Genomic DNA, 27459 nt, shown 5'->3' on the forward strand with positions numbered 1-27459 from the left:
GAATAGTGAAGGAAAAAAGAATCCTGCTAGATGAAAAGATCGTGGCCATTTTGCTGAATCTGAACTTTGAATGTAATTTACTTCAAAATGGATTCATTCTCAGGTTCTATCTTTTCCCACAATGTGAGTGCACTATGTACAGCAAGTTTTACTGTATTTCATGCTGGTTAACACTGAAGGTTTCTTCTATCATTTGTCTAAAATAATGCACGTCTTCTCCACTACATTCCTATATTGTCTGTATACACTTGAGACTGTTTTTCCTTGGATGTTTTTTGTTTTTAGGATCCTTAATATCATGTCCACATCAGGCCTATTCAAATCTGCTGTCCTTGTTACATGAAGAACTGATTTTACTGTCATAGCAAAATACCATAACAAAATCCATATCAGTTGATGATCCTTGGGTTTCTGTAACAGTGGTAACGATGCTTAAAACATTCATCACCCACTGTTAGAAATGACAAATTTTTACTTCATTATATAATTGGTTCTTTTTTTTGTGTGTGTATTATGTTTTGCTTTTCCCATCTGTTAAGTTTCCATGAAGTTGCAACACAGTCTTGGCACAAACTAAGTAATTTCCATCACATTGTATTCATCTCTTCTCGTGTTTTGGTCAAACATCTGGAATCGTTCTGCATCTCTCAGTAGAGCAAACATTGCCCAAATCTTAATCCACAGAAGAGCAGAGAAACTTGACACTAGGCGACGCCTTGACTCATGTACTAGGTTCTGCAACTTCATAATCAAGTATATTAATTTCCCAGCATAATTCAAGCCTACTCCAATTCAATACTGTCAAATTACATGTACAGAACACTTCTAATAATTATACCCCAATATACATCAGAAAGTAGGAGAATAATGAAACAATACACTGTAAATATGTGTGCAATTCCAAAAATTTCAGAGCATTTTTTGGACTGCTTTAAGAAACTGCATACAGCTCGGAGAATCCACCTCTTTTCTCTTGCATATTGCCAAGATTTCTTAGTAAGACATCTCAGACAGAAGACCACCAGCTTTGCTTATCTGAATAGTTGAAGAGAGAGGCAACGACCATCTCTACAGCAAAAAGCCTCTTTGCTCAAGGAGCAACACTGTTCATTCCCTGCCATGATAGCTGCCAGAAACACTGCTCGCACTGCAAGGAAAGTGGCAGTCAAGTTCTCATGTGCCATCATTGCTCCTCCTTTTTCCCATACTATCTTAACCACTCTGCTAAATGAAGCCATACAGTAGTCCCATTATAAGCAATATTTCCAAGTAAACAGACTGCAAAGGAAACTCACTTGAGATCCCTGTAGTTAACTATTGCTCAGGCATCAAAGGGGCAGTGATATTTGCAGGTCCACCTGCCTGTGCAATTTTCACTTAGTTTATGCCAGTGCCTGTCAAATAGTTGACATCTCCCATTCCCATATCATTTCCCTAAATATTTACTAGGCATAACAAGATAACAGATTTTTAAAAGGTCAGTGATCCAAGAAAACTAATTTGAGTAAATGGAAGGAAGTCTGTACAAAATTCAAAAAGAAAGCAAACATCATACTGGAATAATGAAATGCCTAGATTTGCTGTGTCAATTAAGTGAAATTAAATGCATGTTCCTACATTGCAAGCACATGGACAAGATTGACTCAAAACAACCTAAATATTACCCAGGTGCAAAAGCGATGTCTCTTGCTAGATTTTGGCTGGTTCCATTGACAGCATCCTAAATAAAGGATTCCTTTTATTTCTCAAAAATTGAGCTCTTTTACACTGAATGTGAAACTATAATGACCTCCACAGAAGAATACATACAACCAAAGTAAAAGCTACACAGTACTTAAAATGAGAAGACCAAAAGAATGAAACCTGCGTAAGCTGAATCATGAACAGCTGCTCTGATCTGAACCCGAAATAACTAAACTCCTTCTGCATGTTTTTTGAACAAGGTACAGCCAAAAAGGTATTCTCATTTAAAAGCTAACTGTATTGTGTGAATACAGAAAAACAGTCAAATGTAGTACTACTGTGTGAAAGAAACGTTGCAATTATGAAATACTGCTTTTGATACTTTATTAACAAGCAAGCATCCCTGGAACTGGGTCTAAATAAAAAAATACTTCATCAACCAATCAGAATACAAGGCAGTTATATAAATTTATTTTATGCAACATTGATTAGTTTTGAAAATTCCCATTTTTAATGTTTTAATTCCATCTTTGCTTTATTTTTTAAAAATCACTAAAAGGACACAACCCACAAAAATACAATCTGTATCTGCTCTGTATTTACAGATAACTGGTCACTATTAAGGCACAGATTTAAAACTAACATTTTTATGTAATAAGTCAAATATTTGTGCATAATATAACACTAACAATATGGTATGCTGTACTGTCATATTCCCTTTGTGGAATTAAAATAAGTGAGAAATCTTCTTTTTCCAGTGTGTTCTTTTTTTGTGTGAAGCCCTATTGAAAATCATGTTGTTAATGGGAAATTCTTCACTTTGGTGTAGATGATATAAGCACTGCTCAGGAAAAGACCACATCAACTTAATACTGTAGTAAGTTCAGTTTCCAAATATATAGTACTGTCTAGATACATAGCATGTACTTATGAAAGAGTAAAATTTCAGAGTGTAAAGGTATTCTTGATGTTTTTAATTTTAGACAAAGTAAGCAACAAGGGGTTGCAGAAAATTCTGTACGAAGTGCTGCTATGTCATTAAAATATTTTAGAAAACAAACATAACTGAAAACAACTTGATTCTCCAACGCTAGTCTTAAAAATGAAAATATTTAAATGAAAGCTCATGGGTAAGCATGTAAGTCAGTCCACGTCAGTGGAGATACCTACAGGCTTATAAGCAAGCACAAGCATAAATACTTCTTGAATTAGGAGTTGTGGCTTCCACAAGGGTTTGCATGAAGTTGCTCTTGCCTGTGCAACACACACACAAATACCTCACAGATAAGTGGATATTCACCTACAACGCTCGAGCACAAGAATTGATGTGAACAGCTGTGTGCATATAAGATGCAGTTCTATCCATTCCAATCTGAAAAACAATTTTCAAACCCCAGAGTAAGCTACTGCTATTTGATCAACAGTGGAAGTCACCCAGCTATACACCATTAAGTAGATATGGCTGAAGTAAGTACTGAGCAGTTATTTTTTGCTAACCACAAGACTTTGTATTATTGCTTGATCATCTATGCCCTCAAGTAATAATTTCTTTAAATTCCCTTTGTGTGTGCAAATTTATCTATACATCTCTGTTTTCTCACCTTGAAAGAATTATCCTTGGAAAGTGTCAAAACTATTTCTCACCCATTTTTGCATAAAAACCAACTACTGTAAATGTTACTCTAATGCCTTCTGTTTAAGAGCACTTAACAGTGGTTTATGTCCATTCTCAAAAGGCTTGTACACCGAACATAAATAATTCATTACAGTAGAGGTAATTCACAATATTTCTCATGGGAATGCTTTGCAAAAACATAATGCTCATAATGCTTGGAAATGTCATATTGCATTGCAGAAAGAGGCACTTGAGGAAGTCCTTCATTGTACGAGAACCCTTCATAAACGCACAAGACACTTGTAAAGACATAAGAATAATATTGCCAAATTATTTGGACTTTCACAGTATAAGAATGCAATAGTTAGCTCTAGCCACTTATAACATGGACTCTGGTGAACATAACTTGTTTCAGAAATAGTTCATCTCCAGATTCTTAAACACTTCTGCAGCTGACCATTACAAATCTAAATTGAACAAAACATGCTATTACATCCATTTCAAGTTGGTCACTTAATTGCTGCATGCATATTCACGTAAGTAATATTCGTCATTTATTAAATGGCAACACTGCTGTCTTGTCAAATTAATTAGTTCTGTTTAATCAAACTGACAGCCCGGAGCTCTAGTTTGATGAATGCCTTTCATTCTCTACCATAAGTCTGCAGTAGATCAGTACAATCTGTTACATATTGTAGATGTATAGGATCTAAAAATAAAAGTCTGATATAAATAAATGTCCTTTAGTGGCAGGATACTAAAAATAGCCCTTTGCTTTGAGACAACCATTAAAAACAGTTTTAGCATAACAGGCAGCAGTTAAATACGATGACTGCAAAGGGTTAATATTGCAAGGTCCATTTTGGTCTTTCATTGCATCTGTTACAGTGAGTTTAATTGCAAGCAGCACTACACTGCTTCACCATAGCATAATAGGACTGGTCTGCTAGCACGTGGCTTGATTTTAGAACAATTTCTTCAGGTAGCTACTGGGAGACAGAGAGAAGGGAAATACGGCTAAGAACCAGCTCCTAGTACCATTATAGTGAGATGTGACTTAATGCAGGAACATCTGAAAAAAATTTGATTAGTGCCAATATAAAAATCGATATGGAAATGAGAGGAATAAATTTCCACAGGACAAGAAATCAGAACATGTAAAGTGCAGAAAGACCTCAATAATTATTTTAAGCAGTACCAGAAAAAAATCCATCTTGATAAAAAGCAAAATCTATGCTCTCTGGCATCCCAGCCCTTCATTCTTCCTTCATTCAACAAAGTAAAAATTCAGTGCATACATTATAGTTATAGGTAATAAAATACTAAACAAAGAACCCTATATTATTATTATTGCAAAATCTGTCCAATCTACTTGAGTAAAACCCACATTTGGTGTTTTGAAAGACAACAGACAAAAAGTGTTTTCTCATTTTTGGCACAGTATCGTGCAGACAAAACGCTTTGGTCCTTGATACCCAGACTCCCAAAGTGCAGAGGGTGGTGTGCAGTGAAGGCTGTCCACAGGATTGCCATGTCCGTCTTTTACAGTTGTCTTTTTGAGCCACAACTTACTGCTACCAGCGACCGCTGACACTAGCAATGTCCGAATGATACTGACGTGGCAGTCTTCCACTTGCTCCACCTTCCAGAAATGAGGCACGTATGTTTGATGGATCAAAGAGCTTTCTTCGGTTTTTATTCAGTTCTGCAAAGTTAAGAAAAGCAACTCTCATCAGAAATATTCTGACCCAAAACCAAACCAAGACTTCTATTTACTTGAAAATATTTCGGACAAATGGTATCAAGTAAGAATGTCAGCTTAGGAGCTCTTCAGGATAGTATAAGAGCCAGGTTACGACTATGTAGAAGCTGCCTGGGAAATGAGCTTTTATTTCTTTCAAATCTTAATTTGCCCAGGTGGAGTTAATACTACTTAGCAATGCTAATTTTGATCAAATTACCATAGCCAAAACAATTTTAAAAGCTCCCGCTACCAGACTCAAAGGCTGCAATCCCCTAAAGATGCACGTACATCAGTGTATAATTGTAGCATAATCATGTTACGTAGAATAACGACAAAAGCTTATTAGCCTCTCTATAACTTTATGATAGCCAGGTCTTTATTTTATGCAAAACATTGGAATGACTTTTCCAATAGAATTCATATTAAAGTAACAGGTGTTCACCTCTGATTCAAGTACAGGCACCCTACGTTTGTATTAGTAAATGCTCAAAGCGTTTCTCCTTTTCTCACCTTTCTTTTCTTGTGAGCAAACTTTTTAATAGATAAAAAACTGAAGGATTACACAGATTTTTTTGTGACTGCTGCTGAATAAATCCACTGTATTTTCACCTCCTTTATCCCAATGTTTTAAATGCGAAAAGCACATTCACTAACAGCATTATTAGAAGAGATGCAACTGAGAGGAAAGAACTGACAACCTGAAAAATTTCCCACTATATATTCAATTCTGCCAAGATAGTGATAACAGATTTCCCATGTAATAGAATTTCATGTAGCAGTATGTTATTTATTGAAGTTAGAAAAAATACCTAGGCATCACACGCTAACTAAAATGCATTCTAAGAAACAGTATTTTGTCTTCTTTCTGCACATAGGGTACAAATCAATCTCATAATGGAAGTGAGCTAGAAAAATTCCAAGTAAGGTGTTTCATTCAGAACTATGCATTTTGCAGAAACACTTCACTTTGAACAAAAAACTAAACAGAAACACACCAGTGCACTTCTTCTAGCTAGGATGAGTGTGAAAGCTCCATTAAGTCTGGTTTCAAGTGCCTTCTGATTAGAGTTGAGTCACTATGACCTCTGTGGACTAGATTCTTAAGTTTCAGTCTTAGAAAGATCTACTATATACACTACTACTATACCACACGACTACTATAAACGCACAACTCAAATAAGAAGGAAACAAAATACTAAAAATCAACAAATGAAAACCTGTGTGAATCTGTTTCTTTACCTGAGATTGCAAGCAGCATTTTTCTTCTGGCACCAAAAGTGGTAATGCCTAATTCTTTCAAATCTTGATCAGTGAGAGTAAGGAATGTTTGCAGATCAATCTAGAGTAAAAAGAAACAGGAAAGTTAAGCAAAACAAGTCTTTCTCCAAAGCTACTAGGTTTTAAGTGTGGTACAGAATAGTCTCGTTTTTTTTTTTCCCTACTGCTCTTGACAGTTCATTCAGCAATTTGTTCTCTGCATGTGAACAGCAATTGGTGGGCTCCCAGTAACTTCCTCAAAGTTTCTCACTTGGCTATCTTTGACAGTAGGCAGCTTTAGAAAAGCACAGATCCAGTTATCGCATTTAACTTTGACTACTGAAATTGAGTATGTAGCAAAATTTCTGCAGCATAACTGGAAACAGCCAGATAGATATGTCTGTAGGTACAGTACATGTTTTAGACTTCACTATGTAAGAGGATGATTGCCCAACTACCAGTGACGTAACTGGGTTACTTAAAGCATTGAGCGTTTCACAACATAGAAAGTGTGTGCGACCACGGACATCTGTGGTTTGTTGCTCCTCATACAACTCGTGGAAATGTCGTGAAAACTGTTGAGTTAGAAATTGCTCTGGCCAAACCGCTTGGCTCATCACACTTAATCAGCAACTCTTGAGATTAAAAAAAAAATAAAAATGAAAATCCCATCAGACTAAAGCCATTTTTAGTGTTAGAAACCAACACAGCCACTTCTCTTTTTCAGGCACTGAGAGTAGCCTCACAATAATAGGAAAGGATTAATGACTGGCTAACATGGGCATTATTAAACACGCAGAGGAGTAAAAAGGAAATAAACCTGCCAAACCGCACACAGAATTAACTGAGGCACAGCTGGATTTGTATTCACTCAGACTGAATACTGACCCTGCCACACAGACTGGTTGCACAAATAAAATTCCTCCACAGCAAAAAAGTATGATTAGAGATGAGAAGCACTGGCATGAAACGCACCAGATGCAGCTGCCTCGGGCTGAAATGGCAATATACTTCATTGGACCCAGGATGATTCTATGAGTGCATACACATGAGTAACCTAGAGTGCAGGAGAAGGTACAAATCTGCTTCATGCCTACCCTTGGAATCCTGCTATGTGCACTCAAATGCACATTGGTGTGTGCAAAGCACTTTTCCTCCCACAGAAGCAAACCTGAACACTGGTACAGTACTTGAGAAACTCAAGTAAATGGAAGGTCCTCTCAGTTTGTTCCTTTGAACACACATACACCCAATGCCAGCAGTGTGGTTTGACACATGTAGCTTTCTACGTAAGATGACAGTGCTTCCAGGAGAAGATCGGGTACTCTGTGCGTAAGCCAGCAAGTCTTGCAGTTGGGCTCACTGCACTTCTGTGACACAGATTATCTGTCACCAGTTTAAGTGACCAACAGATAAACAAAGTGACTCTACCTACACAGCATTCTGTGACCATGAAATACTAGCACCTGACCTAAGGTGAGATAGTGACTTAGTGGGTGCAGAGGTGGAAGACAGAAGGTCCCATATGTGACTGGCCCATCTCCCTGCTGGGAATGGAGGAAGTCCATTCAACTGGATGAAGTTCACACAGGATGAAGCAACAAATGAATGTTCACACATCCCAGCTGTAGCTGAGAGAAGATGTTGCTGCTCAATGTAGAATAAATTTCCATAACATATGCAGGAAGTTGACGGACTGCTATTAAATTCTGGGTATCATCCTGCTTTACAATTAAGAGCCAAGGTTTAAAACTTCCTTGAATGAAGAAAAAGATATCAGTTCAGTTTTTTGTATAAATGAAAAGATATATGATGAAATAGTACCCATGTTAAGCAGACTGGGAATTCATGAAAGATACAACACACCTTTGGTCAAGAAACAGAACAACTACTGTCATAAAACATACTATCAACACAAAGATGCCTTGCAAAAGAATGCTGACCTCTTGCTGTTGAAATACGTCTGTATATTTGCCCAAACCAAGTTTGCTGAACAGCTCAGGCAGATCAGATCCCTTGAAGAGGCTGTTCAGGTTACAGCCATTGCTTCCAGTCAGCGAGGAAATGCAGTCCATGTAATTACTGCTACTGAGATAGTGTTCAGCTGAAAGGAAAGGAAGAGCAATTTTCAGTCACGCCACAGAAGTGCACAGTTCTCAGTCACAAGAATTGCATTTGATTACCCCTTCAAAAGCCAACTTAATTTTATTTAATAACAGAATGGAAATGAAGAAACAAAACGCACCTTTAAGTGGTCTGAAAGCACAAACAGATTGAAGTGATTTTTCTTGTTAACCTCCATATTTATTTTCTATTAAAAGATGTTCAGGTGAATGTTTGAAGCAATAAAATCACATTAAGCTTTCACCTGGGTACAAACTCAGGACGTCATACAGGGGAAAGGATTGCAACACTCTGTTGCTTTTCCCCCTCCTTAACCCCTTTTCCTCTTTTCTCCAGCAGGTATTTTGAAAAGCATCATTGCACACGAACACAACCAGCCCGTTCTTTTTGGAACAGGGACATCATGCCAGAGCATTCTTGGTAGCAAAAGTAACTGTGTGATTTGGTTATCATTTCAGTATGTCACAGACAAAAAAAAAGTGGAATAGCTTTATAAATACTGCAACTGGAAATATGCTACCTATATAATCTTAAATTACATTTCCTAAAACGTATATTTAAAAAAAAAAAAGAATTATGAGTTAAGTTTAAAAAAAAAAAAACAAACAGATTTTGGTGAGCAATCCATTTCCTCTGCACATACATACTGATAGTACACAGCAGTACTACATGACCAGACAGTTAATAACAATTTTTCCTCCTGTTGCATAACAACAAGAACAAAGGTAACTGCCCAGGACTGCATCTAAACACTGTAAATGGGGCCACTTGTTACAGACACTGCAGTATAGACTAAAAGGATACTTTTCCAGGTGAGTAATATTGAGATTGTTCCAAAGCCTTCTACTATAGCCTCCACCACTGACTGCCAACAGAAGGTTGTAAAAACACCACTTTTCACATGCATTACGTTAGGGTTCTTTGTTCTGGAAGCAAACTATTTAGAAAGTCTCCAGACTGTTAATTTGATCCCAAGTGCCTCCACCAAACTTGGTTTTGTTTTGAAAGAGAATTTTATAAGATAGCAAACTACTCAATGTTCAGTGTTGAAATTATGAACATTAGGTTTGACAAATGAAGCAATTACGGTGTTGGCATTTTAAAAGGTGGTGCCTTCATTTCTTCTGCATCAGAGGAAAATACTAAAAATACCCAAAGAGCAATTAATGATCCTACGCTTGGGGCAGATTATGCAAGACAGCATACTAAAAGAAACAAAATTATGAGATACCTGTTAGTGAGGAATCATGATGAGTTACCATAAAAACAAAGCAGAAGTTCAACAGCACTTTGTGACCCTAAAATCTTGCACTGTAGCACTCCTGCACACTCTCACATTAAGGTAAGCACAAACGTTAGTCCAGCCAATTCATAGCTGTTTCTTTCATCTCCTTTCCTTCCCAGAAAAAAACTACAGTGACAGCAGTCTGAGGATTCCCACACTGCCAATACATTCAAATTACTAATTTTCTTCTAACGTATAAGTAAGGATTGAAAATGCATTTATTTGGTTAATGCAAACTTCCATTTTATTCAATTTACATGTAAATACTGGCATGATTTTAAATAAACTTTTCATCTCTTCTATACTATGAGTATTTTAAATGCTGCATGTAGCCATTCATTGTTGAACTAATATACTTCTTAGAAATATATATATCATATATCAACCACGTGTACCAACCATGAGTAATTACTCAAATTGAAACTACTCAATCTTATGATGTCCAACTGTATTATTCTTATCTGCGTACCTTGCAATTAGTCTGGGATTTAGGTTTTATTCACCTTTGTAAGAACAGAGCATAAAAGCAGCCACAATGCCATCGGACAGTACTGTCCCATATTCTCTATTCCCTTTTTTTGCTGTCTTTCAGAAAGGCATATATTAAGTTACTGAAAAAGGAAATGAAGTTTCAAACAATGTGGATGAAGTAAAATTGTGGTCTGTAAGCTTTAAACTTCTTTTTAAAAGAAGGAATTAAAACCCTTACAGCCTGCAACCAAAGGCGTGAGAGTTTAAAGCCATGGGCTAGGCCTAGCCAAACACATAACATTATTTATTTTTATCACCATAAAGAGAATGCTTTAAAATTCAGCATTAGCACAGCTTATAGTTGCTGCACCAGCTAGCAGATAGCCTAGTAGAAGTCTGGCTGTTGCTGCACTGATAACAGCGGAACGATGGTAGTCTAGAAATAAACTCTTATTAAGGCTGTACGCCTTGAAAAAGCCAAGACAGCAAAGAACTTTTAGCAAGAATGTCTTGAATTTAAAAAATTTCCTCAAAGGTTTTCCTTTTGGACCATTACTTGTATATTATGTAACACAATCTTACATATGCTTTCACTTTCCAATTTGTAAAACAACAACAGAAAAAAGCCTTAAGTTAATTACTTCATTTTACAAGCAACAGTAATGTGAATCCCCAGTGATGTAGTCAGGAAATACAAATATTAGAATAAATATTTACTGGTATCGATTAGATTTTAAAATAATAATGATCAGATCTTAGGATATTATTAACCTGATTTATTTTGTTTCCTCTTGGGGCTGGCAATTGAGGAGACAAATTCATGAGCTGTGGGTCCAAGGCCATTACGATCTCTCCAGTTATCAGATTCACTGCCAGTTCCCAGGTGCTCCCGACTGTTGGATCGTGAGAGAGACATTGATGAACCCTGCATGTCACAGAAAGAAAATTTGGGCAGAAAACAGAAGTTTAATTGTGATTCAAATGTTTTCTTTGCAGCAGTTCAGTTAAAAAAAACAGCTTTAATACTTTTAAGCATCTTCTTGGCAGTTGATCAATTGGAAAATAATTGTAAACTGGACACAAAAACAGCAGGTGTTTAAAACAAACGTGGTTTAAGGATTTCAAACAGAAGTTTAGAGACCACACTTCAAAATCAATTCCCCAGTGTTTCTAAGTTTGTTTCCAAAGGTTGCATGGTATCACATTCCCACACAAGTTGTAGACAAAGCAGTCTGTATACTGCATCCCTTCATGGCAAACAGGCCATGAGTTGCAGAGAAGTGGATCCATTATACACTACTTGACAACTATGTTGCGTAGCAACAATTCTGCAAGTTTGAGAATTTTTTTTTAAATAGATTCTCATATTTCTGTAAAGACCATTATCAACTCTCATCAGCACTGCTAGACAGTGCTCCCAATTGCTTACATTCCCTGAGAAGCTGCAGTTAATTATGGAATTAGGATGAACATATCCCCCAAATTAGGGTGATACCGCACTTGCATGAACTGAATACAGAATTAAGTGAACAATTTAATTCCATATAAATTCTAACTGAAAAGCACAACTTGAGAGTTAAGCAACTTCTGTACTGCTCAGAGAAAAATATCAACACCACTGGTGAAAAAAAGCAGAAGCTCCTTGTCTATGGCAAAATCAGGAAGGTGTGAACTAAGGCTAGTAAAATTTGACAATTGAAGAACAGAATGGATTTACTCCAAGTCTTCCAAACAAACAAGAGACTGGGCTTCTGTAATGTGTTTGATCATAGTTATGGTTAAAAGTTTTAAGGCAAAAAAGATGTCAGTCAGTTTTTCTGGAAAACTGAATGTTCGTTAATGTATCACAGTGAAGTTTAAATGTTCAGTGAGGTTATTTCGCAAATTAACTTTCCAGACAGTAGACTGTAATACCAACACCACATCTGTTCAAAGACTGGGCCCTCAGTGTATCCCACACAGTTCACATCAAAAACACATGTGTAAGGGAGGAAGGGTGGCAGTAGAGCCTCTGACACTAATGGCATTGAAGACTGCTAAGTGGAAGCAAGAAGCAAAGAATCCAAGATATATATTTTTCCCCATGCTTCCACAATAGCTCATAGAAAACAAGGACGACAGGAATCCTTACGTTTCACTGGAAGGAGCTAAGTCTATGGTTTGTACACAGGCAGACTCCCAGTAACTAAAACACAGAACATTCTTAGAACATCTTTGCTTAGAGAGCCTTAGAGACCTTTAGTAGCTGGGGTGAAAATCCCCAGCTCATCTCCATTAGTATAAAAACAACGTTAAATAAAGTTACAGAATTCATTTGCTTTTTCTCTCTCACAAAGCTATTGCTGCAAACTCAATACAAACCTCCAAATCTATTACACATAGTTGAAAGCCACACAAAGTTCTTATCAAGAGGGGAACAGCACAGTACCCTTCCTCCTATCATTAAATATCTTATTTGACTTAAAAGATAGGTACATCCTACAGAAAAGTTGTCCAAAGTTTCATGGAAGAAACACGTTGCTTACATTTTATAAAGGTGGGTTAAAAATAAAGAAAAAGGAAGCAGGGAAATGGGCACAGCAAGCAAGTGCACATAAAAGCAAAAAAGTGTAACTTTTTTTTTTTGAAGTTACAGACTTTTTCCCAAAATTAACATCTATCACCACCATTCACTAGAAATACACTTCCATTACACTGTGGTCTTTATGTACCTCATAGGTAGTTGTCATAGATGGCTTATATGATACATGATTAGCTCTTCTTAGTTCTTTGATTGTTTCTGCAGGCATAGATTTAGAGAAGCCCAACCCGCTCCAGGTATTTGTTGGAGTTCTCACTTCTGTTACAACCGGCTTCTTTAACATAGCTGAAAAATGAAGAGACAAACCAGCAAACCTCAACCTTAATAAAGGTGATGAGATGATAATACTGAAGTCATGTATGCTACGACTTCAACATACCAAACAGTCATTTTAACTCTTCCATTTGCTACAGATTGAATTGTACCCCTCCTGAGGGCAGTTTACTCTGTTAGGAGTAAATCCCATTGGGTTGCAAGAAAGTAATAAATAAATAAATAAATAAAGTATCAAAAGGGTTTCTGTTTCTCTTCCAGTGCCAGCATATACAGTTTATTTTTAAACAAGGTCAAAAGATCCATAAATTTTATGTCCCTTATGAATTCTGTAGCTTCATCTATGCCTGAAATAGTGATCAACTTAACAAATACGACAAACATCCTAATGCTTAAATTTCATTTAAATGAAGTCAATTACAGCAATTAAAGCTGAGAGGTTTTTGAAAAAAACATGGTCGAATTGTATATGGATGTACTCGCACTGTATCCCACGTGCAACTTCTTTAACACCATGATTACTTCATACTATGTTGGTGTTAAAAAATATTTGGAACACAAAAAATAAATATGTTTCAGTATCTTCAAATCTGATTACAAATGGAGTTACATAACAGAGCCTTCAGAAAATTATTTCAGTGGTGGACTCAAATGTCCCAGAAGTCACTGTTTATTCACATACCTTTGGTTGCTAGTAGCTTCTTCTGTTCATAGTCAAATGCCTAAAAATTAAATGTGCAGAAGATAGTTTATCATTCTTAAATAGATCTTTCTAAAAAACTTTTTATATTATTTCACAGATTACCAATGACTGAAAGTTTCCCCTGTATGTAAATGCTTTCATACAAATGTAGGTAAATTTTAAATAATTATCTCTATGTGAGGCTGCAGCACTATTTAGATAGGCAGATTTCTTTCTGTGAAAGTAGTGTTTAACATGTATTCTTAAGACAGAACTAGGGTGGTTACTTCAATAAATGTCCCTGTAAATGAGCCTGAAGTTACAGAAAAAGAGCTGTGTTGACATTGCTTATGAGATCTTGTATTTTTTTCATCTCCACTGTTGTGAAGTAGTAAGACTTTGCACACATGTTTAAGTGTAGATTCATATACCCATGCAATTTATTTTGTGCTGAAATTATTTTATTTATTCATAGAAGCATTGTTTTAACTCCCTCTTTGTCTTCCTTGACTTAGAGTTGAAGACTGAACCTTTCTTCTTCCTATTTCTTCATATTCCAAAGAAAGCAAGATTGATTACTAAATTAAGTTTTTGAGACATACGAGGGTATTTAATTACTTATTCAAAGAGGTCTTACTATACTATGTGGAAAATAACTAGTAATCATGTAGCAGTTTCAGCACAAAAATGACCTCATTTTCACCCTTCTGTAATGTACCACCTCATTGGAAATCATTCTGAACTAAGGGAAATAAAAAGATTGCACGGGAAGCAATAGTCAAAGAAGCCTCCCATAAACCATACTCGTTTTCCTGTGTTAAGCGATCGTATCTCATGTAATCTCACAAGACCAGGTACCTCAGCATTATTTCACTACCTAAAAACCAACCATCAACCCAGACACAACCACATCCGTGTACCTCGAAAGAATGAAGAGCTTATCTGGGAAATACTTGTAATGAAACAGTACCGGCGGTCAGCATGCTAGCCAAAAACCCCCTTTGTATTGTGCGGTGCACACACTCTGCAATTATCAAATTGTGCAGTAGACTTGGGCCTACTGGGGGGAGCATACCTGCATATTTACATATGATGGCTGAGCTAGACGTGCTCTTTCGGAGTTCTGCTGGGCAGCTGCTGCTCGCTCTGCGGCCCGCTCACTTCCAGGAGCCTTTTTGTCAGCCACAGGACTTTCAGAAGCACTTAACTCTGCATCTGAGAGCAACCGGTCGGTGGTACTGAGGAAGCAAAGTCAGTATTAAATCCAGCCTTCTCACCTTAACAGTAAGTATTCGGTGTGATTTTCATAACTGAGTTTTACCTTGAGAAGGATGGCATTTTCAACACGAGCCAATGTGCAAACATTTCATCATCCTCTACAATACTTCCAAGTCTCAGCTTTCCTTTACCATACATACCTGCTTTCTCCATCAGTGAAACAAAACAAATTGCTGCTTCGTATGCTACCAAGTATGAGGTTATGAAGTTAAATTTGAGCTTTCTGGAGTCACCACATGCAACCCCTACATAGTAGGGGCTCATGCTATTTAGCCTTGCTCAGGCTAGCAGCTCAGCACATCTAACAGTGATAGTAGTAGGATAGAGAGAGAAGTTATGAAAACTAATAAAGTTAACGTAAGCTCTGCATCAATCATTGCAATCCTATGTGCCAATGTACCTCGGACTGAAATCCTTTCTTTCTAAAAAAAGGAAAAATACTTAAAAATCAGCTCTACTCTGTGCCTGCTCTATATAAGTACACACTCCTCCTTCCTTAGTTCAAAACAGAGAGATGTAATCACTTTTTAAATGATTAGCCCAGAAAGAAACTGAAGAAATTTTGAGTGCTGTAGCCACAACATAAAGTACAAAACATACAAGCAACTGAGTTAAAAATCCTTGGATTTCTCAACTGTGAGAACAGAACTCATGAAATATATTATAGCTTTAACAGTGTAAATAAATGAGGTAAGGAAAAAATAACTCTAAACAGTCATGATAAGCAGTTCTCACAAGTTACTTAACATTACTTAAAAACATCTCATTAAGAACAAAACCTGTATTGCCAAGACACATGACTCAAAAAGGGCCCTTCCCACTGCTAGGTCATTAAACAAAACAAACAAGAAGTCACTGAGAACAGTGTTTGAGAACACACTGTTATGCCCCAAATGTACTTTTTCTACCAAGGAAACAGCCTCAGATACAAACAAAAGCGAAAACCCTTCCAGTTAGGAAATGATCTCAAAATAATCAATAGGAAGGCAAAGTACAAAAGAGCATCCTTTAGAAATATATCTAAAGAAAATTTCTCTGTAAAGAGTGCCCTTTCTTGTGGAATAGAAAAAGCATTTATCTTTCCTGTCTTTTTCCTCTCCTCTGTCATGGGTATGAACTAAAGAAAAAAATTCCTAGGAACTACAAAAATCATTCAAAATTTGCAATCAAAAGGCAAACTGAAGGGTACGTTACAAAAACCAAGCACCTCTTTGACAACTAAAACATACATTCTACCTACAAACACACATGTTAAGTGTTTTTGCATGGTGAAAGCTCCATTTATCTGCATTTGCACTTTTAGCTTACTGTAAGTGAGAGTTTTTGGTGCCTTGCAGTAATTCAACTGTCTGCCTCTTTGCACAGGCCTGTTTGGAAGAGCTTATCATCTGCTTCAGATCACTGGTATTTGCTGAATGGGACGGACTTCTTGGCATGCCCACTTCTACAAAAGCATCATTGCAACCTACAAGATCAATAAAGAAAATGATTAAAAAAAACCACTTAAATCTTGTAGTGATCATTGCTTTAGTAAGCGTACTAGAATACAAAGCACAACCTGCTTTCCTTCTTACAGAATTAAGCTCAGTTTTTAGAATAACATCTTGAAGTCAGTCAGAAATTTAAGTTCAGATGCACTAGAAAAAGCCAACAAACCTATGTATCAGTGTCAAAAGAGTACCTGTTATATCTAGTAATTATTTTTCTTTATTTAAGTAAAAGCCAAGTAATATTAACCAATTTTAAAGATGATTAGAAGTGACTAGTTATTTCAAATGAATTTGATTTGTTATCCTGTTCTATTAAATCCTGTCAGGTGCTAATAGAATCTTCACTGGAATGAAAGCATCCCACTTAATATTCAAATATCTTTAGAGTTAATTTTTGCAAATATTTTTGTTTGATTGGCCGATGCATCTTTCATTCAGACAGCCTTTCAGATGACCACAAGCATTAAGAGCATCTCCTTTACTGATCAGCATTCACAAGAGGAGCAAGGCCTTTACAGAAATCTACACAAGTTTGAAATGGAATTGATATTCCCTCCCTCCAAGAACTAGAGGACAGCTCTTTATGCTGCACTTTAGGAGCTGAAGTAATCAACTGAAAAGTTATTATAAAATGTGCAAATAAATTCTGCTTGCCAGTGTCATCTAGGTTTGATGTACACATAATTTTGTGCAAGAATAAATCTGTCAAAGGCATTAAATCTCTCCTTCCACTGAAAAGAAAAATAAAACATTGCTTAAGCCAGCAGATAAATCTTTAGCAATGAAATTAAGCACCTATAAACAAAACTCTAAAATTGTACAAGCACTGTACATTTGTATCACAACCTATAGATGTTGCACATTTGTTTCATGAACACAAATGGGCTGCACAAACACTACAAAAGAATAAAGTGCCAAAATCTTACCTTCTGTACCATTTGACTTGGCAGCTACTTGTTCTGAGGCACCATGAGTGCTTGTCTGTCTTGCTGAATCACTGTGGTTTGCGTTCAACACATTTTCTCCCAGTGAAGTGGCAGACAGCGCAGCATACTTGATATTTGTGGTCTAAAATAATTGTCAAATTGAAGTGATTGTTACACTTAAAATATTGCAAATTTTGCCTGTCTGTACAAAAAACCAAAAGATTCATCTCTGACATAGGAGAACAATATATTTGAATGCCTCATTTTTCAAGAAGGAAGGGGCATATAACATTTTGAAAACACTACTGTTCAATTTGGAAACTTAGTAGCCTTCAGAATCTACTAATGTCTAAGAAAGTCTGAAGGGATAAAGAAATGACAAGGTTCATTACAAACAGATCTAGCTCTCCAGAGATCACGTCCCTTACCTTCACATGACCATTTAAAGAAGCTGACCCTTTTTTATTCTCTGACTGCATGCCATTAACATGGACTTCAACAGGAGTTAGGCCCGGTGGTGGAGATGGCGTGTTCTGACTATAATTAGGTACTCCAGACAGCAAAATACTAGTTAAAGTTGCTTGAGCAGTTGATGGTATCATTAGGTGTGGAATAGCAGAGAAACCTGAAAGAAATTTGGTAATGCTCTAGTTACGTTTCTCACTTAACTCAATGATTCAAATAAATACCTATCATTATGTAGGTTTGAAAGTTTCCTTCAGAACCATATGCCAAAAATATAATACTTTAATCATCACTTTGCGAATTAACCAAGTTTATTATACTCGCCAAATGAAAACATTGTACGTGACAGTGTGCTATAAATCTATACAAAATTATAACTTCAAATTACGACACATTCATCTGTGTGAACGTAAAACTTGGGAATTAAGGCTTTAAAAATGACTGGACTCTGCTGTTATTCTCACACTTTACTGTTGAACAATCAACAAAACAATTTGATCTACATTTAACTTCCACCAACCTGTGGCATTTGTGTTAGCAAGAGACGTTGTCCACAGTGCGGGGCTGGGTGTGCCTGAACTCGGACTCTGTAGGGGACTCACTGAGCTATTGAGAGCATTCAACAGAGAATTGGGAGTAGTTGAGGTGTTGACAGAGAGTGCTGTTGGACCTAAAAGGCCTGGCAAAAAATCACGTGTGAATATTTAGCTAAGACTTGATAAAAGACATTCTTGCAAGTTTTAAGCAGCATTAAAAATAAAAACAATAAACAACCTAAGTAGCACCAGCATATATTTTATAGACAGATCTTAACATTAAGCTTCACGTTAATATGGTGCAAACAACACACTTAAGGACTGAGATTCTTCAACTGGGAAACGAAGGTGTTGTAACACCAGTCTGAAATAGCTGCTTTTCAGGCTTGCCATCCTTTGTATTACCTCCATTGCTTCTGTCAGTTTGTTTTACAGAAGCATTACTTACAGAATAAGCAACCGCATTCTATAACCTTGCTTTCATTTCAAACAGCTTTTTTTTCTGAAAAACCTCATGAACTAAACCACCACTTCCCCAGTAAGAGCTATTTAGTTCCTTTTTGCGATTCCAATACTGATAGTAATAATCCTCCAAACACATTTCCTCAAACTAGCTTTCAATCCTATTAAGTCAGCTCAGAAATATATTGAGATGAAATAAAAACCCAAGGTGCAGGCATGAAAAGAAAATTACAGCAGGAGCCATGTTAAAAATCACAGTCAAATGGAACATTAATTTGCATCTGTGTGATCTTGACAAAGGCATCAACAGAATCACACAGCCCTCCTGATGGCAGACTGCAGGGTAGTTGCATGGTAATGCTGAATTTTGGGGACCAGTGCCATGAAATTGGTCACTAGATTCTCGTTGAGTAGTTCAGTTCTGTACTTGTTTGGTAATTGGGTCTTTGCAGAGCTTGAAAAAGAGAAAGTAATTTCAGTCTGGACTACCCATTCCTTCTATGAAATTCTATCAGATAGGAAACCTGGATATTTCTGTCCTATACTTCATACTGGTAAGGAAGATCTAAAGTAAGAGCCTGTGCTTCACTTAACTAAACCAAGATACATTAATAAAGTAAAATACATACCAAGTCCAGTGAGTCCTAGTCCTGCTGAAGACAAGATATCCAAACCAGGACAAGACAGACCAACGGGACATGAGACAGTAGAGGCATTTGATGCTATGGTGACTCCACTGCTTTCGAGTCCCAGAAGACATTTCCGTGCCTCATACATATTTAAGGCATTTCGTTCAACACTTTTTACAATCACAGACTGGAGTTAAAGACAGACAGGAGCAAAACAAAAGGAAACAAGAGGAAAACCAGTAACAAACAGCTACATAACATGTCTGCAACACACACAACTCTTAAATCTCCCCTAACAGTAACATAGCAGTTAGTGTGAGAAAACAGCCATTAGCAATTACTTAAATTCAGTGGTTAGGTTAGGAATTTTGTATGAATTGTACAAAGCAAAAATGATGAACATATTTTCTATCACTGGTTATCATGGCTTATTATTAAAAACAGGTTATTACTGAACTTTAGTGGTATTGGACATACCAAATCTGAAGTGCCCCAAGATCTAGAAAAGTGCTCCAATAATTTAAGTCTTACACTCTTTTATCAGGGTACTATATGCCAAAGTAGACAAAACTTTATACAAAAGCAACCAAATTCCTAGCTGTCTGAAAAAAGGCACAGGTAACACCTGAAAAATTAGTGAAGAAAGTAATTATTTGTTCCCTGTACATTTTCCTCACACTGTTTCTTTGTATGAACTGTACATATCCCTACACAGAGATGCTGAACCGATAAGAGTAGCCAACGCTACTTTGATGATTCTGTTTGTTACAACAATATGTATAATGGTATAGATAACTGAGTACTTCCTACTCACATTTTCCTGAGTATTTTAACAACAAATATCAATTCTCAGAAATATTTTGTAATTCTTTGTTGCTTTTTTTCCCTTCAACTTAAATCTGATTGCTAAGGAACTCTGCAATTGTGGGAGATACATGATTCGAGGATTTTCTTTAAAACTAAGAATGGGTCTAATCAGATCTAATATTTCCCTCTTATTTTTTCCCCTCAGTATTCCTATATAAAGTCTAGTTACTGTATCACCAAATATTTAACGAATAAGTGAAATCACCATAAAGGAGAATATTACAACATTTAAATTGATATTTCAAACAGAAAATACACACATTTTACAAGTTTATGATCCATTAAGTCAGGAAGGAAGGGCACACACATCAACTCACCAGCTCTGAAAAGCTAGCATGAATGCCTAGAATGAATACATGAGCTTTTTACCAACCTTGCTTGGTTGCTTTGGCTTCGGCTTAATGCTTATGAAGACGTCTAACTGCTCCATTAGCTGCGTTATAAATTGTGGTTCTACTTCAATTTCTTCCTTCATATCAAACATGAGCACAAGAGGAAGGCAACCCTGAAAAGATAGATGCAAGAATTTAAACACATGCTTTCCTCACATTAATGTTAGCAGTGAAGTGAAATACATATTGACTGCATGCATATGCATAAGGATGTAATAAGCCCAGAAAAAATAGTAAGGATGAAGTTTTAAGTAAAGCCACTTTATTGCCAACGAGAATGTAACTGTAGCTTTTTACTGTTGGATTCTAAACGAACGGTTTGGTGGTGTAGAGATGAAATGATTTGTTGAATATTTTGACATCAAAGTCAGTGCATATATGCCCCACATCACCTACCTAGCTAAATTAAGAGTATCTAGAGGATGCAAATTCAGAAATGATTATTGCATATCAAATCAGAAAAAGATGCTGTCAGAAGCATCCACATTAACTCCACATTAAGCTCAGCTTGGAATAAGGGAAAACTCTAAAAAATTGTCTCCACAAGTCGCTGTGATCTAATGCTCAATTTCTACTTCCCTTTTCCTATACTCCATAGTTACATCAGGACTTTCCACTAATAGAAATGACATCACTGAAACATTTCAAATATTAAGCTTCAAACTAAAAATAACTGAAAAAAATACTCAAAAGCAACAAACCCTAAAGAACAACCAACCAAAACCATAAAACAGATAAACCCACCACAGCCTTCTCAAGGTATCTAGGGGTTATTAGGTTGCTCATAAATAACCATATGAGTACAAGACAAGTCCCACTTAGTGGGAATTTGGATTCAAAGTAAAGTAAATATCATACCACAAGTACCAGGAAAAAGGTGAGTAAGAAAACAGACATTTGACTAAATATGATCACTTTCTTAGTTTCCTCCTTTTGCTTCGGAACAGAAGTTACAAATTGGCATATCCTTCACATCTCTAGCTCAGTATTTAATTTTTATGCATATCTTCTCACAGTACCACTTCTAACTATAGAATACTTCCATAACATAATTTTAAATTAAAGCAAATTCTCTTGATTATTTTGACTTTAGAAAGACTGATATAGCTTCACTAAGTAAACTTGGCTAACAAGAACGATCACGAAGTTAATCTAAAGAAAACACACTGAAGCCAATAATCCAAGTTCCCATTAAAAAGCTACAGAAAGTAATATCACAAGGCCTAATCAAATGCCCGCTGAACAAAACTGCAACTGAAAGGTAAGACAAAAAGGGAAAATGGAAACTTGGAAATTGGAATGTCAGGTTTTATGAATGTAAATGGCTGGACTTTTGTTTTCCTCCTGTGTTTAGAGCACAGGAATTATCACTATCATCATAATTAAATACAATACAGTCCAAAACATTATATGCATAATGGATAAAGTCTACTTTTTTAGCAATTATAAAAACACACAAAACCAGGGGTTTAGAGATGAGAGAAAGACAGAGCAAGAATACTTTATCAAGACCCCTCTCACTCAGTCTATTAGTTAAAAATCACTGCATCTTTCTTCCTTTTACAGTTGGCCTTCATCACTACTATGACCATTGCCTTAATCAACATGATGAATATTTCTCTGCAAACAATACATAGATGATTAGAAACTGAGACTAGCAACATGTATACTCACACTTTCCACATTAGATAGCCTTATCAATGATATTAGTTTCTAGCTAGTATTAGTTTCCATTCAGACATACTATTAAGCAACTTCTGAAGTAGCACTGCTACACTACGTATGTCATAAACAAAGGCACACATTAAAGGCAAACTGTCAACTCTGCAAACATTTACAGCGTTTCTTTTCTTGGTATAAGTGTCTAGGTTCTTCTAGTTATAAGATCCCTGAAAAATTAAAACAAAATACTTGACCTTTATTTATTTATTTTTTTAATATCACATTCCCCCTTCTATAGGACACTTCTACAGCCTGACTGTGAAACATCAACCATTATTCTGGATGAACCAGAACAGCTGGAAAGAGCCAGGAACAAACGTGACCATGGGAAGAAGGCCAGCATGCAGTTCCACCTCGCAGAAAATTGCTCCAGAACACAGAAAACACTGAACTATGTCAGAGGAGAAACAAGAAAATAGTACTTCAAATGAAGCTCAGAACGATTACACCTGTTTAGTTATAAATACAATTGACAAATTCAAATGTTTATATCTGAGGCTGAAAAACACAGATTTACTAATTTAGGAATTGGAGTTAAGATTTTATCTGGTTAGCTGCTTCTTCCCTCAGCCTTTCAATTGACTAAATAAGACAAGCAGAAGATGACAGCACATAGCAATAACTTCTCCCTTCCAGTCTGCCTTCCACTCAGGAGCACACTGTTACCATAAATACAAATTGCTTATGCTGCATTAATACTGCCACAGCCTTTTTTCACATCATGCTACCACAGATCACAAGAATTTTGAGTAACTACAAACACACACAAAACACTGACAAAATTAGAACATTCAGCTGATTTAGCATTTTGCAATGTCATAACACTTCTCTAAAATTGACTTACATTGGACCAATGTGGAAAGGGTACATTTTCCATTATTTAGCATTTTTATAAGGAAGTTTTACTGAAAGTATTTACCATGAGATATTGTCTGGCAAGACAGACAGACTCAATTGTGCCCTGGAGGTAGACAGTAGATTTCTTCTGTGGGTTACTAGGGTCAGGGAAATGGATCTGAGCACCAGTCCTCTGCATGATATGTTTGATGTTACTGCCATTTCGACCCATCATAAAGAGATGATGCTGTGCTGCAATGTCTAATTGCGTGCTCACAGGGATTGCTGAAGCCAAGCTCCCAGCTAGGTGTTCTAGAAGCATGGCTGTTCCTTCCTGCAGGGGCAAACACAAGAAGCTGATGATACAGTGCTTGTAGGAAAACAAAAAGTTGCATCAGACTGCACTTGGCATTCAAGATAAATTTGGTTTGATGACAAACTCAATTGATTTGTAAGAAACTTCACTATTTCCATCTTAAGACAAAAAGGAAAGTTTAACCGTCATCACTGAAGACACATATTAAGACATCAAACTGTCTGATCTCAGCAAAACTCCTGGGCCACAAACACAGCAAAAAGAAACTCAATTGAGACTTTATTGGGTAGGTACACTTGCAAAATTTATCTTTCAGTTTTGGCCTCAGTTATTCTCCGGGGCTTGAGATACACCCATATGAGACACTATTTATCTGCCACGCTGCCAGTCATTAGCAAAAGTTTCTCAACTTCATTACAATAGATAGGCTCATGGTAGTGAGCCTAATTTCTCTGTTAAATTCACATCTCACAACCCAAGATTAGCAAGACAACTCTGACGAACCATTAAGGCACATTTCAAAGTTAAATATTTGACTGCACATTGAGAAAATTGAAGCATGAAAGACTTTCTACTAATGCTTTTATTTAAGATGTGGGTAGGATTATGACACATTCCAGAACTGCTGCAAACCTAAAGAGGTATATAACAGAAACAAAAAATATAAATAACTTGATGTTGTGCTGAGCTTTTAAACTTAAAATTTCCACATTTTTACGCTTTATCTACACCACTTCAAGTTTTTTGAGAATTAGTACTAAGATTTCAGAAGTGATTTTGCCATCGCATGTATGGATGGGGAAGGATTTAATGTTAACATAATACTTAGATATCGAGGTTACAAACATATGTACAATATGCAGAAATCTCCTTCAGATGACGTTACCTTCACAGCACTAGTATTATTTTGTGACCCTCTGACAATGACTGTAGCACCATACATTCGAGAGCGTTGTTTAAAGGAAACTGAAATGTTGTATGTCTGAGATATATGCTGAATTGTGTGAGAATTAGGATCAGGGATTGGTTGCAGAATTCCAGCAATAGGCAATTCAAACATGAGTACCAATGGAAGCAGCTCCTAGAACATTAAACAGAAAATACTGAAAATCTAAGTCATGCTCAATAAAATTACCATAACTTTATTCATGAATTAGAACATATTGATCAGTTATAACTGAACTAATATATAATTTTGTTCATTTGGGAAGATACGATCTTGAGTTAAAAAGGCATTTCTTTTCCAAGGAAGCACGTTTTATGTTGCTATTTTTTTGTTTGTTTTAGACAGCAGTTCTCTTTGTTTGTTCAAAAATAATAGGAACTTTTGCAATTATGTGGCAATCGTAAAGCCATAGTTTAATTACCCATATTTATCCACACTGCTAACAGAAGTCATTATTTGCAAACATTCATAGAGAAGCTTCTGCTCGGTCCCAGATAGAGGCTCTTAAATCAGGTACAAAGCTACATAACATTGGCTTCATGTCTTTGAAGTCGAAGACCCACATTTTTAATTTATTAGATTTGTTACCTATGCTATGATGCATGCAAATCAAAACAAGGAAGGGAAGACAGGAAGTGCTATGAGTGGAGAATGGAGCCAAATTCCACTACAATGTTATCATTTCCATATACATAACAACAGTAATGGCTGCCTTTTAAATTATATTCACACAGGATGCCTGAGCTTCTACAGATCAACTATGGAGCATAAATGAAGATGCAATTTTAAGCGCAGTATGGGATACTTTACTTCTTGCTTATACTGTAGACTGTGTTCAGTGTTTTCCTCAAGCTAGTTAGAAACTGATTCACATTCTAGTAAAATCTATATGATACTTTTCGTATATTACTCATGGATACACTTGTTCATTCTGTATTTCTGCTGTCAGAAGACAGAGCCAAACAACTATGAGGATCTGCACAGCAATGTTTTCCTTCAAGGTGTTCTCAGGGGAGCATTATGCTGAAAAAGGCTATTACCCGAATTCTAACTCTTGCAGACTCCACTCCAGCTGGCTGTCCTGCTATAGACACCTGAAAGGGTAAGAAAATAGTCAACACAGCATTACATTTTCAAGTGAGGCATTGGAAAATTTATTAAAATACCTAAGCTTTCTTTGAAAATCAACACTGAAGTGACAGCCAGTAACATTCCAACTGTTGTCTAAACCATAGCTGAAAATTTAATCCAATTTAAAGAAGAGATCTACCTATGAATATTGCAGCATCTTAGGTTACGCACACTTCAGCAACTAGAAGTTTATCAATTGATCAGTAAAGTTGTTTGGATTGAATAATGGAAATACTACTTCATGTGCTCAAAGCTCCTAAGTATGTTTTCTTGAATGTTTCAAAATTGCTGTGTTCTGATGAAAAGCCACTAGGATGTCCAAGAGAGACTCTAAACACCAAGATGCAAGATGAGAAGGCAAGCGTTTCACTAATGGTTAGCATTACAGGAGACATCCAAAACAGATGCAATGGTTTATCCTTCTGAAACTAAACTTATAATAGAATGTTTGTATTTGTCAGCTATGCACCAACTCTGGTTTTCAAAAACATAACATGAGTCAGAACTAACAATAAGTTATCCATGATTCAATGAAGAGTTTAAAAAAAAAAAAAAAAAAAAGGCTTTGTTTTTCATAGTGCTGCTTTGGTAGAACTAATTTGCTCACACTAATTTGCTAACTTCTGTATGCTCTAAGTAATTTTAGCTTTAAAAAAAAAAAAAAGATTCATGAAGCATCACAAATTGTTCTGTTCATAAAGCTTTCTTTTAGGAACTCCTGTGCTTTCTACAATGTAAGCAACAAATACTTAATTCTCTGAACTTGAATTCCACTCCTCTTCAGAAAAAAAAGACAATTGGAGAAGAGTTCAGAACTGTTTCATATTGATATAAATATTTGCCCAGAGAAGCTGTAGATATCCCATGTGCTCCATCCTTGGAAGCATTCAAGGTCAGGCTGAACTGAGCTTTGGGCAACCAGACCTAGTGAAAGTTGTCTCCACCTTAACAGGGAAACTGGAACTGGATGGGCTTTAAGATCTCTTCCAACCCAAACCATTCTATGATTCTAATATATTTGAGAAATCTACAATACAAATTAGCTAAAATTTAGTAGTTAAATTAGAATTATACATACTTGGTTGCTTTTTTCTGCTTGATTATTCCTATTTGAGTCTGGAAAATGGATATGGCATCCTGTTTCCTCCATCACCTTTTTAATATTATTGCCACCTTTACCTATCACATGAGAATGTTCTGTATGAGAAACATCCATCTTCAAGGTTACCCGGTTGCTCTGGAAATGAAGCACCCATGATTAGATATGTTAAGAGCAGAACCTGAGTATTTTATAGCATTGGAACTAAAAGAATGACACTGAAAACTGCTTTTCAAAGCATTTTTGTAATGGCTCATCTTCTACTCAGATGAGACACTTTAATACGGACCACAGTCATTAATATTTTCTAATACAGAAATAACATGGAGATGAAGTTAGACTTTCAAAATACAAACCTTTTTCTGGTACATCATTTTTTAAATGCACAAACATTGTCTAGAGCCTTTCTTAATAGTTAACAGTTGCTACTAATGTTCACAGTTATTAAAGAAAAATGCTGCTTATCACTGGAGAACTCCTTCTGGCTGGCTGTGTAAGAGAATGAAAAGTTGGTATACAACAAAAGTTGGCAGAAGCTCCACACATTTACATGAAAAATTTGTTAATAGATGAAATTAAAATCTGATAGAAGTACAAAAACTCTTGGCCAGATTGTAGACGTTAAAAATTCTGTTCAGAGTACAGGAA

The 27459-nt window shown here is 36.3% G+C and overlaps 1 protein-coding gene across 4 annotated transcripts in view; it reads right to left on the reverse strand.

Moving 5' to 3' along the window:
• Positions 1–2132: 2132 nt before the first annotated feature.
• BICC1 (BicC family RNA binding protein 1) overlaps positions 2133–27459 on the reverse strand; it is a 95656-nt gene continuing 70329 nt past the window's right edge. For all 4 annotated transcript variants that reach the window (XM_052677176.1, XM_052677177.1, XM_052677180.1 and 1 more), the window contains 17 exons: positions 26791–26949; positions 25622–25675; positions 24522–24716; positions 23402–23653; positions 20742–20873; positions 19502–19688; positions 18395–18553; positions 17838–18034; positions 17410–17551; positions 16302–16458; positions 14791–14953; positions 13716–13755; positions 12891–13045; positions 10951–11104; positions 8243–8403; positions 6282–6381; positions 2133–5003 (listed from right to left, as the gene is read on the reverse strand). In XM_052677176.1, coding sequence (XP_052533136.1) covers positions 4873–5003; positions 6282–6381; positions 8243–8403; positions 10951–11104; positions 12891–13045; positions 13716–13755; positions 14791–14953; positions 16302–16458; positions 17410–17551; positions 17838–18034; positions 18395–18553; positions 19502–19688; positions 20742–20873; positions 23402–23653; positions 24522–24716; positions 25622–25675; positions 26791–26949 — 2538 coding nt within the window. In that variant the 3' untranslated portion in view covers positions 2133–4872. The remainder of the gene's footprint in view (positions 5004–6281; positions 6382–8242; positions 8404–10950; positions 11105–12890; positions 13046–13715; positions 13756–14790; positions 14954–16301; positions 16459–17409; positions 17552–17837; positions 18035–18394; positions 18554–19501; positions 19689–20741; positions 20874–23401; positions 23654–24521; positions 24717–25621; positions 25676–26790; positions 26950–27459) is intronic.

This window comes from Tympanuchus pallidicinctus, unplaced genomic scaffold, assembly GCF_026119805.1.
Source record: "Tympanuchus pallidicinctus isolate F22 unplaced genomic scaffold, pur_lepc_1.0 scaffold16, whole genome shotgun sequence".
Classification (NCBI taxonomy): Eukaryota; Metazoa; Chordata; class Aves; order Galliformes; family Phasianidae; genus Tympanuchus; species Tympanuchus pallidicinctus.